A 26,902-nucleotide genomic window follows, 5' to 3' on the forward strand; every position below is an offset into this window, starting at 1 on the left:
TATGGGACATTTCCCCACCTCACTCATCCAGTGGATGCTGGGACCATGCAGGGCGTTCTTCCTCATCTTCCTGCCTTCATGAGCCAAGGGAGAACCACGTGGCAATGTGTGTGCCTGAGCACACGTGTGTGCATTGATGGGGGGAGGGGGGGTTTCACGGGCTTTTAAAAAGAGATATTGAAAATTGGTGAGTAAAACAAAAAAAATTTGCAAAAATATTTCAGTGCATCTTTTCTGAGCTGTACTGCAGGACCCTGGAAGAAGAGGAGCAGCTGGTGGGAAGGGGACTCTGGGGATCATCCCAACCCACTCCCTCCCATGTGGCTTGAGGCAAGGTTGTGTGGCCAAGTCATCACTGTTTGGGCTGCAGACATCCTGGGGACAGGGATAACCTCACATGTATACATCTGCATCCTTGGCAACCCGCTCTCCTTCTCAGAGGTGACACAGAAGGTGAGACCAGGCAAAGACCACACCTAAATTCTGCTGCCTCTGCAACCCTCCCTTTCCTCATCTTGCTCCCAGACAGGAGCCAGGACACTGAGCCAGCTGGGTCCTGCAGCGGAACTTACTGCGGTGCTTGCCCTCCCTTTCCTTTTGTTTTTTCCTCTCCTCCTGCCACTGCCAGAGGAAGAGCAGGAGAGTCCATCATTCACACGCTGCTCTTTGCACAGACCTGCTCAAGCAATTCCTCTCCTGATATCTTTGAGAAACTCTGCAGCACTCTCAGTGAGTCTGTGGGTGCTGACTTTAAATCATCATCTCCGGTGGATTACAACAGCTGGATGAGAAGATAAAGGCTTTTCTTTCCTCTTTCCTTTCTCATTCCTTCCTTTTCACTTTTCCACCTGAAGTCAGAGCTGCTCCCAGCCAGGAGGCATGGTGCTGGTGGGAGCCCTGTTCAGCCTCCTGCTCTTCTGCCTGGTTGAGGAGGGCATCAGCAAAGTGAGAAGATACTACATCGCTGCAGTGGAAACCGCCTGGGACTACACACACAGCGACCTGCTGTCCGTGCTGCAAGCCCCTGCAGGGTAAAGCTCTTCTTATTGCAATTCTAGAACCATGCCCTGTGTTTTCTCCCACCTGGGCATGTGGCACTGTGAGCTTGGCTCCAGGCAGGCAGGTACATGGGGGCAACCGGGCAAGGTGGGTGCCTTGAGCTGCTGGTACAGCTGGGAAGGGGTGGTGTGATGGGGAGTCACAGGGATCACAACCCCTGATGAGAGACAGGTGGAATTGAGAGAGAGATGCACACCTGCTCTGCACCACTGTTCTGTTCTGCACTGTTTTACCTTAATGCCACTTGCCTATGACCCTTTAGAGTCTGTGCTAGGAGCCATGATTTTCCAGCCTGTGTTTTCTCTTCTGCTCTGCATCCTGGGGGCTTTGGGGAAATATGAGGGGAGATGAGCACCTGTGACTCCCTGGGCACTGCAGAGGAAAGTTGGCTGTGCCCCCTGACATAATTCAGAGCAGCAAAGGCTTTCCACTGTGTCTGCCCCTGGTAAAATCCACTTTTAGTTATTGATATCTTTGTGTACATTACATTGCCGAGGCTGAAATTTTTCCTTAAGGAAATGAAAATAATTTGTAGTGTTTGGGCAAAGAATGGTGTTCGTGCACAGTGACAAAAAGGAGGAAGGTATGGTGGTTTTGCCCATGTACTTTGGAGTAGGAAGGAAAAATGGGAGTTGCATTGCTCAGGCATCAGGATGGTGTTGTCCGAAGACAAAGCTGGCTTGGACATGCATGGTTGTGAATGTTCTGAGGCTGGCATGGAGAGTGGAGCTGGATGGCTGCAGCCCCTGTGGATCAAGATGTGCCCATTCCTTCTGCCCTGTTTCCATATCCCCTGCCCCAGACTCTCTGCTGAGGCAATGCCAGCCCATGACCCCATCTCAGCCTCACAGTGGCTTGAGCAGCAGGGAGCTGTGGTCAGACCCTGGAAGCCAGGCTCTGGGGATGACCCAGGTCAGCCTGACTAGCTGCTGTAGTCACTGTATCCCAGTTATGTTGGTTTTTCCTCTTTTGGTTACTTCAGTAGGAAAATTGCATCCAGCACCCCCCATTTTACTAATCCCCCCTGCCCTGCTTTCACTGATGTTGCCCTCAGATCCATTAGGCTACGGTAGAGATGATGACTTCACTCACTGTTAATTCAACCCTGTGGCTTTCCATTTCAGCACTGGTTTTATGGGCACTATTTCTGACCCTGGAGCGACTCAGGGACCTGACTGTGCCTGGGGATGAGCGGGGCATTGGCAGGCAGTGTGAGGTCACTTGTCCTTCTCTAAAACGGGGGAAGATAACGTTGGCTTTCTCAGAGGGACTGGTGTGATCCAGCCTGGAGAGGCAGAGAACTCCTGGGCAGCGCAGCTCCTTGAGAAGCTGTGGTGAGAAGCAGGGCTTGCTTGTCCTGGCTGTTCCCAGCTGAATGATGATGCCTTTCCCAGGGCCCTGCAACTTCAGCCCAGTTCTGTGCAACAGAGGAAGGCACAGGAAAACAGCCAGGCTTGGGAGAAGGGGCATGCAGGAGTGAGCCAGGAAAGCATGGCAGGCAGAGCTGCCCCTGGAGCTGGGTTGTCTCTGACCTCTGTGTCCGTGGTGCCTTCTACTTCACACCTTCTCCTTCAGGGTACCAGCATCTCATGGCAGCTCCCAAAGGTGCATCTCCAGGCAGGATCTCCAAACCCCTTGTACGTATCCAGGGGTTTCTCTGGCATGTTTGTAGAAAGCTCTGTCAAATTAATGGGCTACAACACATCGGGACAGAGCTGCTCACACCTTCCCATGATTTCAGTTTCTCTTCCTTCCAAACACAACCCCACCAGCAGGGTCAGAGCCAGGACCAGCACATCCTGCAATGGCCCCAGGGATCTCAGCTTTGACTTGGGGCTGGTGGACACGTAGCAGCAGCCCATGTCTGAGTGCTTTGGCAGTGCAGGATGTCTCGCAGCTCCAAGAGATGAACAGATAGTGTGGCTAACAATGCTGATCCAAGGTGCCAGAAACTTATCGGCCTGCCTCAGCTTCAGCTGCCCTGGGGGAAGGAAGTTCACGGGGACCCCAAGTACAGAGGACTGGCCAGAAGCACTTTCATCAGACATCCCTGGGCTGAACACCGCCTTCTTGTCTCCTGTGGGCTCTGCTCTGCCAGCACTGGGACCCGGCACTGAGCCCTGTTGTCATTAAGTCCCCTCCTGGCCATGCCCCTGCATGCCAGCAAAATCCCCCTGGCTCCAGAGGATTTCTGCCTTGTTTACTGCAGAATTAGCAGGACCAGACACTCATATCTGAGGGCTGCATTTTCAAATCTGGGCTTTCTGTGAGCTAGAGATTAAGGCACATCTTGCTGATAGTGGACAGCCGAGTGCCAGCAGCCCTGCAGCTCATCCACCTCCCAGTGTGGGGACACCCTGGAGAGCAAAGCTGGGGCTCACCCCACTGCCAGGAATGACAATGGTTCTTTGGGCAAAGTCAGCTGAATGCAGTGGCACTGCTTACCGGGGCCGTGTCTGCTGGGAGCTTCCTGCCAGCCTGGACGTGGGGTTATGGCTGTGGTGGGAGAGGCAGGAGCTGGGTGCCTGTGGGGTTTTCACGGGCTCCCATCCTGCCCTGCCCCTGAGGAGAGTGGACCTTGCTCTCCCCACAGCATCCTTCAGCTGCAGGTGGCTTCCAGCCAGTGTTGTGGGGGTGAGTGTGCATTGCTTTTCCCAAATTTGAGTCACTCTGTCTCCTTCCTCTTCCGCTTGAGGAAGAGTTGCAAAGAGAAACGCTGCTCGAATGAAGGCTTAGTCAGAGCAGGAGACCAACCTTCCCTGCTTCTTAAGTGGAAGAAAATACCACCTGGCTTTTGCTCCAAACAAAACAAGGCTGGAAACAGTCTGTCTGGTTACTGGAAATGGTCTTAGTCCTGGGGCTGACAAGTCAGCCTCTAAAATCCTTGAAGAAAATCATCCCTTTGTTATCCTGATAAATGTGCTGGATTCCTTCTGGAAAATGAATTTGTTAAGCTTCTTACAGAGAGAAAGTGGCCAGCAGAGATAAGTGGGGTGTGAAATACATTCAAGGCTCCTTTATCTTCCTGCTGTGAAGTGTAAATCCCGTTTTGGGCAGAAAAGAAACAAACTGTGGGGCCATTGCTCAGACACAAAGCAAACTGCCACCACCTGCCAGCAGCCCGACAGTCTCTTTCCGGGGGGGGGGAGCTGGGGAGGGTTACACATGATGTGATGTGTTTGCCAGACCTGAAGGTGCTGAGGTTGGGGTGGCTGCAGGGCAGAGCTCACCATGGCACTGCCAGTGCTCTGTGTCTCTGCTGCCAGGGGAACATGAAGCTGGACAAGGCATGAGGCAGGAGGCTGACAGCAATGCCTGCTGCTGTGCCCTGTCCCAGCTGCAGCTGGGTATGGCCTTGTGTCTTGTTCCACCATGACTAACACCACAACACTAATCATGCCCTGTTGTCATCTGTATGCTGAGCAAAACATTCCCACTCATACCTGGGAGCTGTCAGGAAATCCAAAGGACACAGCAGGGTGAGCAATCCCTAGGGCTCCAGGAAGCAAACTGGTGGGAAGGGGAGGAAGAGGGTGGTTGTTGCCTGTGCATGGATGGGTCTGTGCAATCAGCCTTGGCTTTTCCTTCCTCCTGCAGCATTTTGGGGCATGCACGCCCACGTCCCCCCACAGCTGGTGTCCCTCCCCGGTACAGGAAAGCTGTTTTTGTGGAGTACCCTGATGGCTCATTCATACAGCCCAAGCTCAAGCCAGCGTGGATGGGTAAGAAGCACCTGCAGTTTGGGGAGCTCTAGAAATCCTTGACAAGACACCAAACTCCTCCTGGGTTGGGTGCTGGCTGCTCTTCAGCCAGGAGCAGGAAAGCACCTGGGTGGATCCCGGTATGGCAGAGCTCCTGGGGATGCAGAGAGCCTTGCTGGAGCTGATGCAGGTGATGCTGCCGTGCTGCATGAGGGACAACCACAAACTGTGCAGGAGGAAAGTCAGGACCGTTTGGGGCTCCTGGCAGGGTGTGAGCTGCCTGACCCCAGCTGCCTGACCTTGTTGTCTTTTCCCCTTCAGGTCTTCTGGGCCCCACCATCCGAGCAGAAGTCTATGACACAGTGGTCATCACATTCAAAAACCTGGCCTCCCGCCCGTACAGCCTCCATGCTGTCGGGGTGTCCTACTGGAAGGCGTCAGAAGGTGAGTTGGGCAACTCAGGTGCTGCAAGTCCTTGTGTAGCACCTCCTGCTCTGCCACCTGCCTGCCAGGTGTGTGTCCCTCCCTCACCCTGCTATTCATGTCCCTCTGCAAGGACAGATGGTCACAGAGATGGCCTAGCCTGGGGGAGCAACATGACTGTGCCCAGCTCAGAAATGAGCTGAGCAAACAGCGCAGAGCAAATCTGTATCTGTTACAGAGGTGATACACAGGTTAAACCTAAGGTTGGATACTTAGGGCAAGGAAGACTCTTCTGTCCAGCCTCAGGGCACATGGTGGATGCACAGCCCAACAACTGAGTCTGGGACAGCTCTGCTACTGCCCTGAGACCTGTCACTGCCTGTGGGACTCGCTCCCCTGGGATGGAGAGGGGCTGTGTTCTGGGTTGGAGGAAGGGGCGTTTCTGTACCCACAGTGTGCTGGGGATGAACCTTTAGTGACATCTGGCCATTTCTTTGGTTTTAGGAGCAGGGTATGAGGATGAGACCAGCCAGTCAGAGAAGGAAGGGGACAGGGTGGATCCTGGGAAGACACATACATATGTCTGGGAAATCCAGGAAAACCAAGGCCCAACGGATGACGATGCAGCGTGCCTGACCCACTCCTACTCCTCCAACACCAACAGTGTGAAGGACATCAACTCTGGTTTGATTGGAGCCCTGCTCGTGTGCCGACCTGGTAAGGACAGCACAGAGTGGGGACAGACAACATGCAACCATTAATTGAAAAGCAGAATAATCACAGGTGCCTTCCTGAGGCTGAGCATGGCAGTGGAGTCAGTGAGCTGTGCTCAGTGGAAGTGCTCCACGGGTTCAGTCCTGAAATCCTGATGGCACAAGGTACAAGGAGGTGTGACTGGGGTAAGATTGGTCATCCCTGGCTGAGACATATCCTGGAGGTAGTTGTCCAGACCCCCCTATAGTCACTGGAAATGACTGAGCACTGTCTGCAGGCTCCAGTGACTCACCAGGAGTAATTTCTCCAGTGAGTGAAGCCTAAGGGAAGGCAGTACAAACTGACCTTTTGATGCCTTCTGGGGGCAGCTGCCTCTCAGCCGTGGACTTTTGGGGACTGCAAGGTTGGAAGCAGGGCTGTTGCAATTGTGAGACATGACAAAAGCAAACCACAGTCTGGCCTTGGTTTATCAGTTCTTGAAGAGCACAAAGGGAATTCTCTGGGTGGTGCTTGCTGACCTTCAAAGAAATCCATCTCATTGCATCTTGCAGGGACCCTGGCAAGTGATGGGAATGAGGGCCTGCAGAAAGAGTTTGTGCTGCTCTTCGCAGTGTTTGATGAAGGTAATTACTGACTGACTGGTGTCAGCCCCTGTGTTCAGCCTGGTCCAGGATGTTTGCTTTGGCCATGGTGTGAGCACAGCTGCTCAGCACCCACACCCCCTCCCAAGGATTTGAGCTATGTACAGCCTCTACATCCAATGTGCTCCTGGTGCAGTACTGCCCCTCCTTCTCTTCCCCAGGTTCAGGGAGCTTGCAGCCCCTCCAGCTCTGCCATTCCATGCTGTGGCCTTGTTCCCATCACACAGGCTAAAGAGGGGAGTCATTCCCTGTCATGTGTGGTGGTCACCCCCACGCCCATGCAGAGCCATGGGCAGGTGTGCCCTGGATTTCCACAGGCACCACACATCCAACCTCCCTGGGAAGGTTTACTCTTGCTTTGAAATGCTCTCAAGTGAAAGCTGACTGCTCCCTCCTCTGTCCACAGGAAAAAGCTGGTACTCTGAGCAGGGTTCCCCAGCAGCTGCTCAGCCCCAGGCTCACAACAGGACGGAGCTGCACACCATCAATGGCTACATCAATGGCTCACTGCCTGGTGAGTCCTGGTGGGACAGGGACAGGGAGGGGGGGTATGGGAGCTGCTAGGAGCAGGGGTGGAGCCAGGTCTGTGAACTCGAGGCAGCTTGTGGAGGGATGTGAGAAAAGAGATCAAGAGGAGTTTCCGGGTGATGGAACTGTTAGGCTGTGTTCACCCCTGAGGGACTACTACATCTCAGCTCATTGATCTGCCTTGCCCATTTACAGCAGGGCAGGAGCTGTTTCCAGCTCTCTGTGTTGCCAAGTGCAGCTGGGTTCATTGGAGGTCTCCAGGAGTAGTGCTGGTAGCAGAATTTTTTCTTTCGTAGCCCTGTGAACAAGGCTGGAGGTAGCATTTAGCTCTCACTAAAACACCTTCATAGGATTTTAGGAATAGAACCCTGGAATCATTTAAGTTGGAAAAGACCCTTAAGATCATCAAGTCCAGCTGTAAACTTAACACTGCCAAGTCTACCACAAAACCATGTCCCTGAGTGCCACATACACAAGTGTTTTAAATACCTGGGGAGCCTGTTCCAGTGTTTGACAACCCTTTCAGTGAAGAAATTTTTCCCAATATCTGACATAAACTTCCCTGGTGCAATTTGAGGCTGTTTTCTCTTGTTTCTACAGCACTGTTGCTACTTCCTCCCTTGCTGCTTGGGAGAAGAGACTGACCCCCCACTTCATTACAGCCTCCTTCCATGTAGTTCTAGAGTGATAAAGTCTTCTCTCAGACTTCTCTTCTTCAGAAGGGCAAAAGAAAAGGCTGTGTTTGGTCTCAGGAAACACAAAAGTTGCTATTTTCTGGCGTTCTCCCGGGAAAAGATCCAAAGCTGCCCAAGAGTGAGGAATCTCCAAGGCAAACTGGGAAGCACTGTCAGGAGAGTCATTACCACCAGCAGGTTTGGTGAACCACATCCTAAAACCTCTCACTTGGGTCTGGCCAGTCTCCAGTGAAAGGCAAAAGCAGAACTCCCCTAAATTCCCTGTCCTGATGGGTTCATAGAGCTTAAGAGCTGAGGAAACCTCATGGTCAACCACTGTGTCTGCACAGTGGGTTTTCCCTGGAGAAGTTATCCACCTCCATTCAGCATCTCCCTCCCTGGATGCAGGACCTGGCCTGAGAGGTGTCTGATGGAGAGCTGAAAATGGAGAGCTGAGGGCCTCAGGATGGAACCTCCACCCAGTTTCCTCCCAGACCCTTGGGATCTGTTCCAGTCACCTCTGCACTCAGTGCCAAAAACAAGCGCTTGATTCTGTATTTTGCTTTGTTTGTCTTCAGCTTCCAGGAACTTGTTATTCACTTCCCTGCTAGATTACAGAGCCCTTCAGCACATATCAGTTTCTCCTCAGGAAAATATTTGTACAATGCAGTCAAGTGCTTTCCCATTTCCTAAGCACACTGAGCTCTTCGAGTGTTTCTGAGGAAGGAATTTTCTCCAGCACTCAAATAATCCTGGTGACCCCTCTCTGCCCTTTGTGGTATTTCAGCTACTGCTGAGGACGTGCTGGAATTCTGCTCCACATTCAATGTTTTAGTATCAGGCTTTCCAGTGCTGTGATCAGACAGATGATTCTCCTTTTTTCAGTCCCCAATTTCTCCATTTATAGAGTCAAGGAGCACATCTCTCTCTTTTGCCACTGCATCCCACTGGGAGTTCCTACCATCAACCCTCCCAAAGTCCCCCAAGTCTGTAAATCTAGTCTTGTCTCAGGGGGATGATGTGACCTGTGCCTCTGTTTTGCTCAGACAGTCCACATTCACGTGTGATTTCTCCAGCTTGAAACCAGCATCTTGTGGGGCATGGGACTCTACCAGCATGTGTCAGACTCTGAGTCTATGGCACCAAGAGTAGGGACATGGGTTGGACACAGTGCTGACTCCTGGGTGCTTTCCTTGTCTCCTGGCAGGTCTCACACTGTGCCTCAAGAAGCAGGTCCACTGGCATGTGATTGGGTTGGGCTCTGGGCCAGAAGTCCACTCCATCTTCTTTGAAGGCCACACATTCCTGGTGAGAAGCCACCGTCTCAGCAGCCTAGAAATCTCCCCTGCCACATATCTCACAGCCCAGACCATGCCAGGAACAGCTGGCTGGTTTCGGATGTTCTGCCAGATACCATCCCATCAGCAAGGTAACCTTATTCTCCAAGAGCTCGGGGGAAAAGCAGTTCAGGGGGTGGCCTGGGCTCAGGGTTCTGTGCGGTGCTGCAGCTCCAAGGCCCCTCCTCCTCCCTAGTGTTGCATCCACCTGCAGTCTGGCCCATACCAGAGGGCATGGGTTGATCCATGTTGGCCCATTTGATGGGAACAGTAGTGGAGAATATTTCTCCCAGGCAGGGCCTGGGGGAGTGTCTGCCTGTACTGGCTCATCAGTGTGACTCTTTCTGCCTGGCTTGTCTGAACCCAGCTGGCATGGAGGCCTTTGTGAAGGTGGAGGAGTGTCCTGAGCAACGCCTGCTGAAGATGGGGAAGCTGTCAAACGAGCCAGAGGACATGGATTACCCTGAGGAAGATGAGGAAACTTATCACGTGATCCAAGTGCGCTCTTTTGCCAAAGACAGGCCTGTGACCTGGACTTACTACATTGCAGCTGAGGAAATGGACTGGGACTATGCGCCTGTGAAGCCAGTGTCTCTGGACAGGTGAGAGTGGGCACGAGTGCTCATGACCTGCTCCTCAAGGCAGCCCTGCCAGCTCTTCCCCATTTCCCCAGAAATTAATTTTCATTCCGCACAGCCTGGACAGTTTTGTTCTTCCTTATTAACACTGACAGTATGGATGCAGGACAAGGATGGTCTTGGGGAGGCCATGGGAAGGCAGGACCTGGCTTTGCTCCATTTTACCAAATGCCCTGCAGAGACATTTGTCTCCACAGCATTTGTCTCTCTGTCACCAAGGCCTCTGGAATCCGTCCCTTCTGAGCAGACAACAACTCCTGCTGACGCTCTCAGCCATCAGCCAGGTCCTTGGATGATGGAAGGTCTTGCTCTGTTTCTCACAGTGTCCTGCATGTGGCCATTTGCTCTTTCTCTGCCTTTGTCTGCAGAAACATGACAAGGCTGTACCTGGAGCCTGGCCCGCAGCGGATCGGTTCAAAGTATAAGAAAGTGGTGTTTGTGGAGTATGAGGATGCAGCCTTCAAGAAGCGCAAGGTGTCCAACCAACAGGACAAGGGAATCCTGGGGCCTGTCATCAAGGGGGAGGTTGGAGATCAGTTTAAGGTAAGAGAAATGCCTCTTTCCAGTGTAAGGGGCAACTTCCTAGCTTGGTGCTGTTCCCACTAATAGCTCTTGGTTTGTGGCTAAGGTCTGACATGAGTCATTGAGGTGCCCTCTCATGTTTGGCAGTGTCCAAAGTTCACCAGAAAGGCAGATGTTACTGGCAGCTTAAGGTAAATACTCTCAGTGAGATGCACAGGATATGGCCCAGTCCCTCTGATTTGACTTCATTGCAGGTGTCTTAGGAACTGTGTGAGTTAATACATGACACATGACATCCAGCACCTTCCCCTGAGGCAGGGGTGTCCTGTCATCCTCTGCTCTTCTCCATCTGTTCGCTGTTACCTCACAGCACTGGGGACTTTCGCTTTTGTCTCCTGAAGTGCCTCTCCTGACCACTTGACTTGTTTGCAGCTGGGAGGAATGGGATGGTTTCCAGCAGCTTCACATTTCTGCTCCCTCCCTGGGCTTCCCTGCGCAGTTGTGGGCATGTGACAGAGCTATTTAGAGAAATAAAGGAAGGGTTTCATGCAGTGAAGTGGGGAGCACTTTAAAACTCTTGACTGCTGTGCATAATGTCCTGGTCCTCTGAGGCCTGGATTGATGGACCTCTTCTGACTCATATGTAAAGTAAGACTAAAGACAGCAACTTTCTCTTTAATAAATCTGATATTTTCATGCCCTCCTTAAAACAGACACCACCCAGATCAATGGACAGTATAGACTCATCGCAGAGAAATTGTAGTTTTTGTATTGTGACTTTGTGGTCCCAGACATATCTACATCCCTCCTGTTGATCAGTGGCAGGTAGCCAACCCCAGTGTTTCCTTCTCTGCAAGGACACTGAGAGCAGCTTCAAGGGTTTACAGTGATCAGTAAACACCAAACATTCTTGCTGCCTGTCCTCATTTCAGATCGTGTTCAGGAATCTGGCCAAACGACCCTACAACATCTACCCTCATGGCCTCACCAGCGTCAGGCCCTACCATGCCATGAGACCCTCTAAAGGTAAGGCAGGCTATGGGAACTTGGGATATCACCTGGCCACTGCCTTTTTCTAGGCCAGGAGAGTTTCCTGCAGCTTGTGGTAAGACCAGTTGTCCAATCATGCAAGCACCTATGCTCTGCAGTTCCAGGTATTATGATGATTCCATTTTCATGTTCCCATTGGTGCCATATAACGCTGTCTTTAGGGAAGGCTTCAGTGATGACTGGGTGAAGGGGAATTCACAACCAGGGAGCTGGGACCATGTTAATTGGTCCATCCTGGAGGCCTCTGCTTTCTGATGAGGCAGGAACCATCCTGGTGATCCTGCCTGTGTTTGCAGTTTATTTACAGCCCTAATTCCCTGGGCTCCCTCTGGCCTGCATTCATGTGAGGGTTCATCATTATTTAGACTCTCCCTCTTGCAGATTTGTAGTTTTTGCTCTGGGGTTGGTTTTTTTTCCCCGGGTTTCTTCCCCAGAACTGCTTTCACCCCTTGTTATTGTACTCCCAGGACCATGACTTGTGCAAGGCTGTCCCACATCCCACCAGGATCCTGGCATGGGCATGGGTGGTTCCCTCTGCAGCTTGTGTGGTCAGGAAACCTTTCTGAGCTCTTTTAAAAAGTGGAATCATCCCTTGCGGGAGCAGCCCAGGTATAACTGGTCTGCTCTTGGGTTGTGTGTTGCCAGAGAAAGATGTGAAGGATATTCCTATCCCCCCTGGGCAGTCATTCACCTACAGCTGGAGTCTCACCACTGAGGATGGCCCCACGCAGGCAGATCCTCGCTGCCTCACCCGTTTCTACTACAGCTCCATCGACCCAGTCCGAGACACAGCCTCAGGCCTGATTGGGCCCCTCCTCATCTGCTCCAAGAAGTCTATGGATCAGAGGGGAAATCAGGTGGGTCTTTGCTGCCTCAACTTCTAGGCTGAAAGGCTGGAGTAACTGTGGTGAGTGAAATATTTAGGTAAAATCAAGTTTGTCTGTCCTGTTTTCTTCAAACCTACCAGCAGTCCTAATGCCTCTGCCTTCCCCACCTGCCCTTGCATGCTCTCTTTTCCCCAAATCTGCACCCTAACTCCTGTGAAATAGCAGTAACCTTCTCCATGCACCCAGACTGAGACCTGACTGCTACCCCGGGCACCAGGGGTGTTCTGATCAGACCAGGAATCATTTCTTCCCTCTCTTTTCCAGATAATGTCAGACAACATGAAGTTGGTGCTGTTTTCAGTCTTTGATGAGAACCACAGCTGGTACCTGGAGGAGAACATCAGGAGGTTCTGCTCTGACGCAGCCCATGTGGATACCCAGGACCCCCAGTTTTATGCCTCCAATGTGATGCACAGTGAGTACTCAGCCAGGGGCTCCCTGCAAAGCCCCAGCAGACACAGGCTCATCCCTGCCCCAGGGAAGGAGCAGGGGATATGCAGCAGCTCAGCAGCCATGGGGGGAATTTGGTTTTGAAATGTTTCACCCCTGCCCTCTTCCAGCTATTAATGGCTTTGTATTTGACAACCTCCAAACAAAACTCTGCCTGAACGACGTTGTGTACTGGTATGTCCTGAGTGTTGGGGCCCAAACAGATTTCCTCTCCATCTTCTTCTCTGGAAACACCTTCAAGCGCAACATGGTCTTTGAGGACGTGCTCACTCTTTTCCCATTTTCTGGAGAAACAGTCATCATGAGTTTGGAAAAGCCAGGTTAGTAACATGGGCTATTCTGTAAACCATGGGCTTGGCAGCCCAGCAGAGATCAGTGAGCACCTCCAGCCAGTTCTCTGGTGCCCAATTCCTTTTGACAGCTCTGAGAGCAAAGGGATGCACAGTCTGCTGGAACAGCAAAGTGAGAGGCAGTGGTTACACCTTTAAAAGCTTAAATCAAATAAATTGAATTACTGTATTTTACTTCATTAGTAGGGTGTGTTAAGGTCACACATGCTGCCAAACCAGTAAGCTGGCTGCAGTAACATGAGCCTGGTGGACATTTGCAATCTTGGCTCCAGGCTCGGAGGTCAAGGGGAGTGGCAGTGCTGCCCCTGCTGTGGGTTCAGCTGCTGATCATGCCATTTATATCCAGACTTTTGCAAGGACAGAAACCGCAGCTGGAGAGAAGTCCTAGAAAAGATTTGCTTCAGAGTTCAGTTATATTTCCTCCCACTCAGTACTTTTTCCTTAGCGTTGGCAAAAGCAGTGCTGTCAAGCCATTTCCTCACTCATAGAGGAGACACAGGATTTACCCTGTGGTTGTGATATGATGGTCATGAGCACTGCACCCTGAGCCAGGCTGTCAGCGTTTCTAGACACCCCAGGAAGCTTTCTACAACCCAGCCAAGCCTCACATCCGTTTGAGCTTGGATTCCTGCCTGCTGCTCAGAAGCAGAGCAGCAGCTCAGCCGGCAGCAGGTGGCAGCTCCCTCCAGCAGCAGAGCCCAGAAATCACACATCTCACCCTCGCTGCTGGGAGCAAACACGCTGGCTGGGGATGTGAGTGAGAGGCAGCCTTTCCTTTCTTTCTCCTTCAGTGGGAGAGATGTGGTGACTGTCTTTGGGAGAGAGGTGTGTTTGACAGCACCAGGATGTCTTTGGAGGTGGCTTATGGTGATTGCTGCTGCTGGAGGCTCCGTGGGTTCTCGCTGCATTAACTGCTCTCACCAAGCCGTACTTGGGGCCTCACAGGTGTGTGTAGCTCACTAAGCTCTGCCAGGAAACACCAGCCCTGCTGATGGTGGTTGTCAGGCCAACAATACTGTGGGTCTGGCTGTAAGACACTCTAGGGACTATGAAAGCATGGAATCACTACCATGAACCACAAAATATAGGTTGCATTAGCAAGGGAGCACCATGGGAATGACATCTCTTCCAATTTCCCACTGAAGTGGGCTGATGGTGTCCTTTTGCCCTCTCTTGAGACAGGTGTCTGGATGCTGGGGTGCCTAAATCCTGATTTCAGAGACCGAGGGATGCATGCCAAGTTCACAGTCTCGAAGTGCCAGTATGAGCAATACCCTGATGGGGAAGATTATGTGTATTCTGATGGGGAGGAGGTTGTCTTTGAATTCCAACCCAGGGGCTTCTCTAAAAGAAAGAGGTCGTGTGTGAATGAGCAACTGAACAACATCACCTCTTCCAGAAACGAGACCGAGAAGACAAGATTGTGCCTGACAGAACATGGGGCTGTCCTGAGCAACAGCAGGATTTCTGATCCCTCTTCCAATGGCACATCAACATTTTTAGGAAAAATACCAAATCCACATGATATTTCCATGTCTTCTCTGCCAGCGACAAATGATGAGCCAGTGTCCTATGAGTCCTTCCTGGAAGACGAAGAATTATCAAAAATCATCAGCCAGGATGAAGGGTTTGGAGCAATCCCACATGGAGAACACCTGGCGAGTGTCCATGGTACTGTGAGCTCAGAAGAAGATCAGCAATGGCTGCACCAAACCACGGCAGCTCGAGGAGATGCTCTGGCAGGAATGAAAGTGACAAAAATCCCAGAGGTGCAGGGGCCAGTGAAAGGAATGGCAGTCCACTCTGGGGGTAGGATAGAGAACCTGGAAGCAGAGCCTCAAAAGACAACTATTCATGCAACAAGCTTGTGGGACTCCATTGCTTATGCTGCTGGCAAAGCCCCTCTTCAGGAGAACAGAAGCTCAATTCACCAGAATGATCTGGAGCACAACCTGGTGCTTCAAGATGTGTCTTCACAGGGTAATGAGGACACGTTGCTAAAAGGGACTGATAAAATATCCTTTAACCTGTATGAGTCAGAGGGGAAAATCAGTACAGCACCCTCTTTAAGTATTGATCACAACTCTTCCTCCACATTGAACAATCCTTCTGCATCTCCAGATGAGACAGAAGATAATAGGACTTCTCATGCTGTGGTTCACAGTCACACCATAGAGAGCAATTATTCATCAAATGACCTAGATGCTAGGCCGGAAACAAGGCCTCACAAAGTGGTTTCACAAGGCTTTTACAAAACTTTTGAAGAGCAAAATGTTTCTTTGTCAGACAAACCTGTACAAGGAGAAGTCTTCATAGATGAGAATAACTCCTTGCCTGCAAAAAATGGCACAGAACAAACCACTGGACTTGCCAAAGGCACCAGCCTTCTAGACAGCACCTTTGCAGACACCAATGACCTTGAGCCATCCAGCTACATAATGACAGAAGAGAGGGATGAAGTAATCTTGAAAGAAGTGTTTCAGGATGCTAAGGAATTAGCAGAGCTGGACAGTATTGCCTTTTCTGAATCGAATGTTGTGACCAATGACACCAGGCCATTCCCAAATGGTTTCTTAAAGAGCTCTGAGCAGTTCCTGAGACACAGAGTTGCAGCCAGAAGCCTGAGTGGCCCTGACTGGAAACGTAAACAAGCCAGGTCACTGGAGAGCAGAGGTTTGGGTTATCCTAACAGCAGCAGCAGGAAGCCCCTGTCTGATGGTAAGACAGCAGAGCAGGACCTGGCCAGCCAGCCCCTTGAGACAGCAGGGAATAAGGAAGCCCCAAAGGCGTGTGGACCTCATTCCCCTTTTTGCATCACTCGCTTCAAAAAGAGGTCCTTGGTATCAAGCAACACCTTGCCTGAGGTGACGGTGGCCCTGCAAAGCCTGGAAGAAAAATCCAACGTGGTTGAGAGGAGGCTGCACCCAGGCAGGGATGCTGTACAGGCTGATGAGATGTATCCTGAGGGGAGGCTGAGCACAGACAGGGGTGTACAGGGCAGCAGTGAGGAAGCTCAGCGCAGCACACGCTCCCTCCCCACGCAGGGAGCACTGGGGACAAGACCAGCAGCAGCAGCGAGCAGCTCGGAAAGGCAGGTCACTGCTGAGGCTGCAGACCTGGCCTCAAACTGGGACCCAGTCTCCCTGGGGGCTGTGGTGAACTCCAGGGGCTTGCAGAGCCCAGCTTTGGCCGAGCTGCAGCCAGGCAGAGCTGTGGTGTGGGGGGCTCCTGGGAGCGAGCAAACTCTGGGGAGAAGCCAGATGGAGGAGGAGACGAACGCTGTGGAGCAGCTGGGTCGGTTCAGTCCTGAGCCTCAGCAGCCCAAGGCCAATGCCACAGAGGACTATGTGCTTGGGAGAATGTCTGCACAAAGCCCAGAAGAAATGCCTCTGAAATCCACCATCAGAGAGAACTGTTCAGTGTCTCCAAGTCCCCCTCACAACAACAACAGCACTGAAAAATTATCACAGTATGTGCAAGACACTCCTCATGGATGTCAGGTGATCGGCAGGGAAGATGTCCTCAGAGAAACAGGGAAGAGAGAGGGCCAGGGCCTAGGAGAGCCCAAAGAGGATGGGAAAAGGAACAGCACATCTGGGGAGAGGAGCCACATTCAAGGACACAGGGAGGAACAGGCCCTGAACAATGGGACACATTCCAGCCCCTCAAAGACTGCCAAGCCAGACTATGATGAGTACAGTGACACAGAGCAGACCATGGAGGATTTTGACATCTATGGGGAAGAGGAGCACGACCCACGCTCCTTCCAGGGGGAGATACGGCAATACTTCATTGCAGCAGTGGAGGTGATGTGGGAATATGGGGACCAGAGACCCCAGCACTTCCTAAAAGCAACGTAAGTGTGATTGTCCTGCATGTATTCCTCCTGCACTGCACAGCATGGCATGATGTACAAGATGGCATGGCCTGGCAGGCAGGATCACGGTTCTGTGCTGGTACAACCCAGCCGAGCAGCCCAGGGGAAGGATGCTCCCAGCTTCTCCCCTCTACCCTGGTGGGGTTTGAACCTCCAGAAACTTTGAGCTTCCTTGCAAGTGCGTCAGGGATGCTCTGGCTCTGTATCCCCTTGACCTGTAACAGCCCTGCCATGGCTGCTCTCACTATGGGACACTTACCTAACTGGCATCCCCCCCAGGGACCCCCAAAGAAGCAGGAAGAAGCATTCCTGGCAGTACCGCAAGGTGGTTTTCCGAGAGTACTTGGATGATTCTTTCACGCAGCCGGTGCAGCGGAGAGAGCTGGATGAACACCTGGGCATCCTCGGGCCCTACATCAGGGCAGAAGTTCAAGATGTCATCATGGTGAGTAGAAAGCTCCCATTTCGTGTAAAACCATAAATCCCCCTGTTGTTGTTGGAGTTCAGCCAGAGGGAGTGCTGAGGTGGGCCTGCAGGCTCTGCAGTGCCCATGGGTTAACCTCAGGGCTCGGGGGCAGGAGCTACCCTGTTGGCATGTAAATGGCACCAGACTGGGAGGCAGAGCCACCATTCAGAGGGACCTCAGTGGCTGGAGGAATGGGCCAGCAGGAGCCTCACAGTGTTCAGATGCAAAGCCCCGGACCTGAGACAGACCCAACCCCTGTAACAGTATGGCCTGATCAGCTCCTGGGCTCCATGGGGAGTCTTTTGGGTCAAGGGATTGCAAAAAGGGTAGTGAGCTAAGCAGGGCTCAGTACAGCTCTTTTAGGTGCTCTGTATGAGGGCAGGCTTCAGCTTTCCACACCACCAAAGGTCCTTCAACACCCACCTGAGAAGGACGTGAAAGGCTCAGGACTTGTGTCCCTGGAGAAGTTGCCCAGTTTTCAAAGATCTTCACCAGGAGGGATTGAGCACCTTTGGGCTCCAGAGGCAGTAGTGTAGCTGACCTTGCTTCCACTGAGCAGCAAAAGGGCCTCACCCTGCTGACATGAACCCAGGACGTGCTTTCCACCAGAGATTGCACTGCACAGCCACAGCTTGTGGTTCAGCAGGGGTTGGCCACTGCAGGGAGACCAGCTGGAGGTCTGGGAACCAGGGACATCCTTCCCACCAGCTGGCTGGACCCACCACCAGAGTCCAGAGCACTGTCAGCATCGCTCCCTTCCACATTCCACTTTGCTTTCCCTCTCGGGCAGGTGACATTCAAGAACCTGGCCTCACGACCCTTCTCCTTCCACTCCACACTGACAGCCTATGAGGAGATACAGGGCACAACGCCGCAGGGCGGGGCGGTGCCTCCCGGTGGCCACCGCAAATACTCCTGGAAAGTCCTGCCCCAGATGGCACCCACCACGCAGGAGTTCGACTGCAAGGCCTGGGCTTATTTCTCCAACGTGGACCTGGTAGGTGGGAGCCTCCATGGGGCATCCCAGGAAGGAGAGGTGGGCAGCATGCCTGGGTCCTGGCTGTGAGGTCAAGGAATTTCCTGTGGTGCTGTGCTGAAAGCAGCCTGGGGCTGTGTAGATTCTCAGGTGTCTAATACAATGATGAACACATGCTGGTGCTCCCTTCCCTTCCCTTCCCTTCCCTTCCCTTCCCTTCCCTTCCCTTCCCTTCCCTTCCCTTCCCTTCCCTTCCCTTCCCTTCCCTTCCCTTCCCTTCCCTTCCCTTCCCTTCCCTTCCTTCCCTTCCCTTCCCTTCCCTTCCCTTCCCTTCCCTTCCCTTCCCTTCCCTTCCCTTCCCTTCCCTTCCCTTCCCTTCCCTTCCCTTCCCTTCCCTTCCCTTCCTTCCCTTCCCTTCCCTCCCCCTCCCCTCCCCTCCCCTCCCCTCCCCTCCCCTCCCCTCCCCTCCCCTCCCCTCCCCTCCCCTCCCCTCCCCTCCCTCCCCTCCCCTCCCCTCCCCTCCCCTCCCCCCTCCCCCTCCCCTCCCCTCCCCTCCCCTCCCCTCCCCTCCCCTCCCCTCCCCTCCCCTCTTCCAGCTTATGACACTTGCAGGAAATCAGCATTTTGCGGTTCCTTACCCCTCCTTACCCCTCTGCCAAATCTGCCTGGATTTGGTCCCTGGGTCCAATGCAGTAGGGACTGTCAGACAGTCGGACAAACAGACACCACATCTCTTGAAAGCACATGCAAACACTTGCTGCTCAGCCTTTCTTAGCTCAGGGCAGAGTGGGGATGCCCCAATGAACCCAACATGTCCTTCCCTCCCTGCACGTGGCCCAGAGTGGAAGCCAGGCCAGGGATGCACATGGGTTCACCGCTTTTCTCTCTGCTGTGCCTCTTGCCGGCGTCAGCGCTGCCTCCTGCTCGGAGGCAAACTCTTATTTCCTGGCTCCCTGGCAGGAGAAGGACCTGCACTCAGGCCTCATCGGGCCACTGATCATCTGCAACCGTGGGGTGCTGAGCTACATTTCCAGGAGGCAGCTGGCTGTGCAGGAGTTCTCCCTGCTCTTCACCATCTTTGACGAGACCAAAAGCTGGTACTTCCCGGAGAACGTGAAGAGGAACTGCCGCCTTCCCTGCCGGATCCAGCAGGACAACCCTGACTTTAAGAGAAACCATTCGTTCCATGGTGAGGACCCTTGCCCTTGCCCTTTCCATCCCACAATCTATACTGGGGTGGAAATACCCCAGAGCCTCGAGTCCCTCCTGACACCTGCCTTTCCCAGCCATCAATGGCTATGTGAGTGACACCCTGCCCGGGCTGGTGATGGCCCAGCAGCAACGGGTCCGATGGCACCTCCTGAACATGGGCAGCACTGAGGACATCCACTCTGTCCACTTCCACGGGCAGCTGTTCAACGTCAGGACTAGCCAGGAGTATCGCATGGGAGTCTACAACCTTTATCCTGGTGAGATGCAGCACAGGCACTGTGCATCCCCTCTGCGAGGGCTTCATGTTTGTGCCCTTAGGAAGTCCCTGCGGGGGAATGCCACAGAGGGGGAGTGGATCTGGAATATTCTGTGCCTGTGGTTGCACAGCACTTGGCACAGTGGCATCCCATTACAGGCAGTAACTCCTCTCTGCTCTGCTCTCTGTTCCTGGCCAGGTGTCTTTGGGACAGTGGAGATGTGGCCCTCACACGCTGGGATCTGGAGGGTGGAGTGCAAAGTGGGAGAGCACCAGCAGGCTGGGATGAGTGCCCTCTTCCTCGTGTATGACCTGGGTGAGTGATCTCTTTGTGCCCTGACCCACCTGGGCCACAGCCACAACCAGTGTGTATTTGAGCTTCCTCCCCCAGATCTCTCAGCATTTCTCTTGGGGTGACCCAAGTGGGATCTTCTGGGTTTTTACTCTGAAAGAAAGTCACTACTCCAGCCCTTTCCACCCTGCACAGCCCAGCAGAGAACACAGAGTCAGGGACACAGCTGGGGTGAAGGCTGGGAGACCAGCTTCATTGGCCTGCAAATATTTACTCCAAGAGCTCTTGTTTTCCAAATCTGAAGGTCCCTGGACCTTCCATAAAATGCACTTACCCAAGCAAGTGCATGCATGGGCTGGTCATTGCCCATGCTGTCAGTAAGGTACAGTGCCCAGCTGCCTAGCCATATGTCAGGAGGTAAACTGAGGCACAGAGCGATAACAGGAGGCAGTGAGTGACGCTGCCTGACTACAGGTTGGTCTGAGAAATAGCTCCAAGAGGAACTGCAAAATCCACAGTGAACCTCTGTTTCCACCCCAGAATGTTTCTAACTCACCATAAGTAAACACTGGGGAAGTGGTGTGAGAGAGTAGTATTTTATCACACTGTGACAGTCTCTCTCCTGTTTCTAAAAGAATATTAAATGTCAGCCAGAAAACATTCCCGTAAGTTAAATATCTGCTTGAGATTTCAAATTTGCATTTTCCCCAGGAGCATTTGACACACAGTGGAGATGCCAAGGTGTGACAAGTTGCTAATAATAATGGTTATTATAAGAGACAAACATCCCTGTGCTCAGCAGACCAGAAGAGAGACAAAGAGAGACAGGGGTGTCAGGTAGACTTTCCTTTAGCAATGTGATATTTGTTTTCAAAAGATGCTGGCTAGCAACAAAAAGGCCCAGGAGCAAGATATGGGTATAAGAAGGAGACACTTGTCAGCACTGCTGGGACATTAGGACATGGGAATGAGAGGTCATGGACTCAGGGAAAGGAGTTTGGCAAGAGGCTGCTGTGTCTGATGCTGGAAACTCTCTGCTTTTGACATGGGGGGTGGAAGCAAGGACTTCCAGCACCCCTAAAATTCAGGGATGGATGTGGAAGCCTCTGAAACCTATCCCTTGGTGTGAGAGAAACAAGCCTGGAGGCTTGAAAACCTCCCTGAGCTGCTATCCAGCCTAGAATTTTGTTATCTAACCAACTCTCCCTGGTTTTTGCCCTCCCCTGTTCCCTGCAGACTGCCGGAATGCCCTGGGTATGGCTTCAGGCAGCATTGCAGACTCTCAGATCACAGCCTCCGGGCAGTATGGTGAGTAGCTGGAGGGCAGGTGGGGTCAGGGCAGCTTCAGCCAACATAACTCATGTGTTTGCCTGCCCAAAGTTCTGCTGCACTGGGCCTCTGGTAGAGTTCTTCATCCATGCCCGTGTCAGCATCCTACTCAGGACCTGGAGCCTCCCCACATGGCTGGCCCACCGTGCCAGTGCTCTGCCACCCTGTGTGTGGCTGCTAAACCCCAGGGTGATCCTCAGGCCCACTCCTGTGGATGGACCTCTTACCACCTTAGGCAGCACCAAGGGCCAGCAGCACCCTCGTGTCTGTGCTCTCTCCTTGCAGGGCAGTGGGCTCCTTATCTGGCCAGACTGGACAACAGTGGCTCCATCAATGCTTGGAGCACCGACCGCAGCAACGCCTGGATCCAGGTAAGAGGGGCCTTGTGTCTGGAGGCACCACTGGGGGCATTGCAAGGTCATGCTTGTGCAGAAGGGCTCATGGATGGGCAGTGCTTCCCCACCACATCTGCTGTTTCCCTTTTCCCTCTGAGAGGGGAGCACTAAGATCCTAATGGCAGCTGCTCTGGTCAGGCTGCTGCTGGCCTGACCCCCATACCCATCCTCAGTGCAGCAGAAGAATCACTTGATGGTCCAGCTGCAGCACTGGATTGTGCAAAAATCTCCCAAAGACCAAGGAAGAAGAGGTCACCTCTCCAAACAGCTTTCCCCTGCCCTCTCCCAGCTGTTGGCTGACTTGCACTCTTATGAGCAACTGTTTTAATTACTTTCATAACCAGTGCTCAATTATGTCAGGAGGAAGTGAGTTCACGGGTTCACAGGGCACTTCCTGAGCATGGCTTGAGTTTTCCATCGGAAGTGAATTCCTGTCTTTCATTCTCAGGTGGATCTTTTGCATCCCACGATTATTCATGGCATAAAAACCCAAGGGGCCCGACAAAAGTTCTCCAGCTTCTACATCTCCCAGTTTGTTGTGTTCTACAGCCTTGATGGGCGAAGGTGGAAGATATACAAGGGAAATGCCACGAGCACCCAGATGGTAAGGTGAAGGGTCTTGAGGAGAGTACCCTCCCAGAATGGGATGTCTTGGGGTGATGAGGGCTGGGGAGCTCTGTAGACAAGGCAGAGATCTCCTGAGCCCCTGGGATTAAGGCAGGAACAGAGACCATTCAGTGCCAGGTGACTGAATCACAGATCTGCAAGGGACTTGCTGTCTGTGTCCATCTGTCTCATTTTGAATTGTCTGAGCTACCTCTTTCCACCATCCCAGGTGGCTATGAGAGTCACCTCTTAATGTTATGTTGCATTTTACTTAGAGCTAGGCATAAGATTTTACCTGAACATCTTTTTTGACCCCAAAGGCAAATTTGCCTTTCTAAAAATAATGTGCAGACGCAGATGATTTGGAGAATCCATAGTCACTAGAAAAAACCCACAACCTAAATATGCATAAGCTGATCAATCCACTGGGAGAAGAGTATCCAGAAAAGCCTCCATTGCACCAGCTGTGGCTACAACTTTTCCCTGGTTCAAATGTTTGAGGACTGACTTTTGTTTCCTTCTTTTTCTCACCCTTGTTTGGCGAAAATATAAAACCAAGTTAATTTGCACAGACACTAAGTTTCTTTTTCTCAGTGGCCCACTCACACTTCTTTGGCCTGAGTCACATCTCAAATAATTCTCCTGAGCTGCCATTTTTGTAAGGATAGTGATAAGATACAGAAGTGCCAGACAGGAACGTTTTCTCCCCAGTAATCCTTGTCCTGTCTATCTCTCTTTCTGCTGGTACAACAATTCTTTCCCTCCTTTTTCCTGCAGCTGTTCTTTGGGAATGTGGATGCAACTGGGGTGAAAGAAAACCGGTTCAACCCCCCAGTTGTAGCCCGGTACCTCCGCATCCACCCCACCCACTACAACATCCGGCCAACGCTGCGCATGGAGCTCCTCGGCTGCGACCTCAACAGTGCGTCCCACCCACAGATACCGAGCACCCAAACTGGGCTCTGATCTGCTGGGGTGCTGAGTGCCAGCTCCATGCGTGCCAGGATTCCCAGGCACTTTCGGAGGGGGAAGGAGGGAGTTGGAGATGGCACTGAGGTGTTGAGGGAGCAAAGCTGGAAAGTCTCATTGTGGTCTTAGGGATAACAGTACCAGAGGGAGAGCCTGGGGTCAGCTCTCCCCATCACTTTTTTACTGAAGCACAGGAAACTTCCATCAGCAGCTAAGCTGATAAATGGGGAGCTGCTGCCTCAGCCTGTGGGAGCAGGGAACAAGCAGAGACAGATGCTGTTGGCTTTTACTCTGGTTTTGCCAGTTGAAGGTGGGATGGCTCTGATCAGCAGTGCAACCTGAGGAAATGGTACCCTGGGATCCTTTCTCTGGCTTTGCACACCTGCTCTGCAGCAGCTGAAAGCAGCAGTGGATGTGCTGTCAGCCCATGCCCCAAACCTGCCAGCTGGCTGTGAAGCTGCTGTGCACAGGCACACCTGATCATACATATGCAGGGTGTCTCCTTGTCCTTTCCCTGGAGACAAGTTCTTCTTATGTCTCCTTACAACATAAATTCTTCACATTCCTCTTAGATAAAATCTCCAGGGGGAAAAGAAGGTGGGAGTAGTTTGGCCAGAGCCATGCTGCACACAGGGGCCCCAAGCAGTGCAGGGACCATGACACTGCAGCAAGGGACAGGAGAACCTGTAACCAGGGAAAAGGCATTGAGGGCAGCTGGAGCAGTGAGCAGGCAGAAGCCATCTCCATGATGGGTCTGTTCTACCCCATGACAAGCATTGCTCCTCTCTTCCAGGCTGCTCCATGCCCTTAGGAATGGAGAACAGGAGGATTCCTGACCAGCACATCTCTGCATCCTCCTACAGTGCCAACATCTTCTCCAGCTGGACACCTGCCCTGGCCCGCCTGAACCTTCAGGGCAGGACCAACGCCTGGAGGCCAAAGGTAGCCAAAGGTGCAAGGAGATACCAGGCAGGCAGCTGGGATCCCAGCAGGGATCTCTTGGTCGGGGCTACGTGGGAAGTGTGTGCAGCCACAAGCACCGTGCGAGCTGCCCACTCGCTGCCACACTGCTTTAGCACCCAGCAGCTCCCACCAGATGCCTGGTAGGGCAGGTGAAGCACAGGGAAGTGCAGGGCCAGCTTGGCCTTCAGCTGCAGAGAGTGTGTCTTTCTCATTGCTGCTGGAGGGTTGAAGGCAGTCTGTCCTTCCCCAGAGCAACAGCCCCAGAGAGTGGCTGCAGGTGGACTTCGAAGTAACCAAGAAGGTGACTGCAATCATAACCCAAGGTGCCAAAGCTCTCTTCACCCAGATGTTTGTGAAGGAGTTTGCTGTGTCCATCAGCCAGGACGGCGTGCACTGGAGCCCGGTCCTGCAAAATGGCAAGGAGAAGGTAGGCAGAGCTGCTCCATGGCCAGAGCCCATGGCCACCCCCAGGGCAGCAAGCACAGCCCTTGGAAGCAAACATGCTCACAGGATTTCTTTCCAAGAGCAGTGAGCCAGGCTGTGCTTTTTCCTTCCTTAAAGCATTCCAAGGGGTGTTTGAGTTGATCCTCTCCTCACTGTGTCAGCAGAGGAAAGCGCATCCCTGGTTTCTCTCTCCTCTCCAGATTTTCAAGGCAAACCAAGACCATCAGAGCACAGTGACGAATACCCTGGAGTCCCCTCTCTTTGCCCGCTTTGTGAGGATACACCCCCGCCAGTGGCACAACCACATTGCCCTGCGAATAGAGTTCCTTGGCTGCGACACTCAGCAGGAGTACTGATGGCTGCAGGGCCAGGAAGACGCAGTGCCAGCCCAAGGACACACATCCCACTGGGCACTGAACCCTCCCCAAGGCTGGAGCCATCCCTCCAGGGGCCTGGCTGCCCCTGCTGCTGGGGAAGAGAAGGGCTGCAGAGCTTCGCAGTGGTTGGGTCGTTATCTGCCTTTTCCTGTCTCTCATCTACCAGATGCCGTATACTCAGATGTAATGATGAAGAATTAAACAGTAATTTTCCAGTATCTCTCTGCACTTTCTCCTCTGCTCCAGTCTTGGAGTCCCCAGGGGCCCAGCCAGCATTACCAGCAGCTAGTAATTAATTAGCCCCAGAGCTTCTCAGCCTGGTTTTGCACAAGTTCCAGCTGCCATGGGCACTGTCCTGGAGGAGGAAGAGCTAAGATAAGGATGGAGAGTGGAGGCCCTGCTCCAGGCCCCAGTGTCCATTTCACAATCAGTGGGGATTGGAGGCTGGAGGGAGGCGACTCTTGCTCAACCTGACTCAGCACTGGGCTTTGGCCCTGCGCTTCCCTTCTCCTTTCCAGGGTGCTGCTGCTGCTGTGGCTGGGTGACATCACCCTGCTTTCTGTTGCTCCATTGAGCAAGCCCTCCTTGTTCTCCACAGGAGGAGTTCTGTGGGTGCCTGTGGCTCCCAGGGACCATGGTGGGACATTGACTGGTGGATGAGCTGCCACCTTGACATAACCCCCAGCAAGGTGTGCCATGGGCCAGAGCCATCTTCCTGACACCTGTGGCTTTCCCCTTCCCTGGCACCCACCCCACACAGTGGCAGATGTTTCCCCTCCCAGGAATGACAATGAGCAGGGTGACACTGGCTCCTGCCTCATTCCTCTCATGGAGTGGGGACCTTCCACAACAACAGCCACCTCACAAGGGTGGGGAGCACCTGCAGGGCTGCGGGGAAGGCGTAGGGTCATTCTTGTTGGGCAGCACTTCTCTTACACAGCAGCTCACCAGAGCCTGTGCCATCCCACGCCCAGGGCAGTGAGTCCTCCCTCTGTGATGGGGAGCTGGGTCTCCCCACAGAGCCTCTGGCAGCCGGCGTGGTGGGGAAAGTAGGGTTATGAGGAGGTGTTGGAGAATGGCAGGAGTCAGCTGGGTGACTGGGATGGGCAGGATGGCTGCAGCAGCCCAGCAACATCCAGGGATTGCCTTGTGAACTTCCAGGGCATCCCATCAGAGTCAGGCAGTCTCTGCTCACACCTGTATGAGACTTAGCCTGCAGCAGCTCTGCCAGCAGCACGGGCCACAGCTGTGGTGGGGACACTGGGGCTGTGCCATGAGCAGGGTGGTTGTGTGAGGGAGGGCTGCTCTGAGCCATCCGGCTCCTTCCTGCCATCAGCTGCACTGGGCTGTAGGGTGCACATAGCTGCTCCTCTGCACATCCTTTGTCTGGAGGAAGCAGGGATGTGCTGCAGATCACCCCAGTGCTGTGACCTATCTGGGAACCCACACCCAGGGGAGATCAGAAACTGAAGTTTCAAATAACAGCTTGAAAAAGCCCCATGCATCTGCCACATTCCAGGCTGCTGTTCAGGGAGCCTTTGCCATGGCCCCGGCAGTGATTACATTACAGCCCAAGCAGGAGATGCAATCACCCTTTGGCTTAATTGCATTCTGACAATAACCAAGCACAGAGGTGAGGAGAGGCTGCCTGGCAAGCACTGGCCTGAAGAAAGGGATAGGAGCCATGAGCTCCTCAAAGGGAACACCTTTGCCTGAGGCAGAGTAGCCCTCAGCCTAGAAGGACAAATCCTGCCACCCCAGGCCCT

At 53.0% G+C, this 26,902-nt stretch overlaps 1 protein-coding gene across 3 annotated transcripts; it reads left to right on the forward strand.

Moving 5' to 3' along the window:
• Window positions 1–254: 254 nt before the first annotated feature.
• F8 (coagulation factor VIII) lies at window positions 255–25,354 on the forward strand. 3 transcript variants are annotated; one of them, XM_069015575.1, is made up of 27 exons: window positions 255–729; window positions 855–1,031; window positions 4,657–4,781; window positions 5,082–5,204; window positions 5,688–5,900; window positions 6,449–6,520; window positions 6,945–7,052; window positions 8,948–9,169; window positions 9,445–9,679; window positions 10,084–10,258; window positions 11,170–11,263; window positions 11,933–12,144; window positions 12,439–12,589; window positions 12,735–12,944; window positions 14,157–16,830; window positions 17,131–17,296; window positions 18,108–18,314; window positions 19,254–19,482; window positions 19,580–19,762; window positions 19,961–20,077; window positions 21,290–21,361; window positions 21,668–21,753; window positions 22,226–22,381; window positions 23,161–23,305; window positions 24,146–24,294; window positions 24,566–24,742; window positions 24,960–25,354. In XM_069015575.1, the coding sequence occupies exons 2-27, from the start codon at window positions 880–882 to the stop codon at window positions 25,113–25,115; spliced, it is 6,609 nt and encodes a 2,202-aa protein (XP_068871676.1). In that variant the 5' UTR covers window positions 255–729; window positions 855–879; the 3' UTR covers window positions 25,116–25,354. The 3 variants fall into 3 exon arrangements, with proteins under 3 accessions (XP_068871676.1, XP_068871675.1, XP_068871677.1); XM_069015574.1 differs by having other exon boundaries at window positions 255–1,031; XM_069015576.1 differs by lacking the exons at window positions 255–729; window positions 855–1,031 and adding an exon at window positions 4,489–4,538.
• The last annotated feature ends 1,548 nt before the right edge of the window (window positions 25,355–26,902 follow it).

This window comes from Aphelocoma coerulescens, chromosome 4A, assembly GCF_041296385.1.
Source record: "Aphelocoma coerulescens isolate FSJ_1873_10779 chromosome 4A, UR_Acoe_1.0, whole genome shotgun sequence".
Lineage (NCBI taxonomy): Eukaryota > Metazoa > Chordata > Aves > Passeriformes > Corvidae > Aphelocoma > Aphelocoma coerulescens.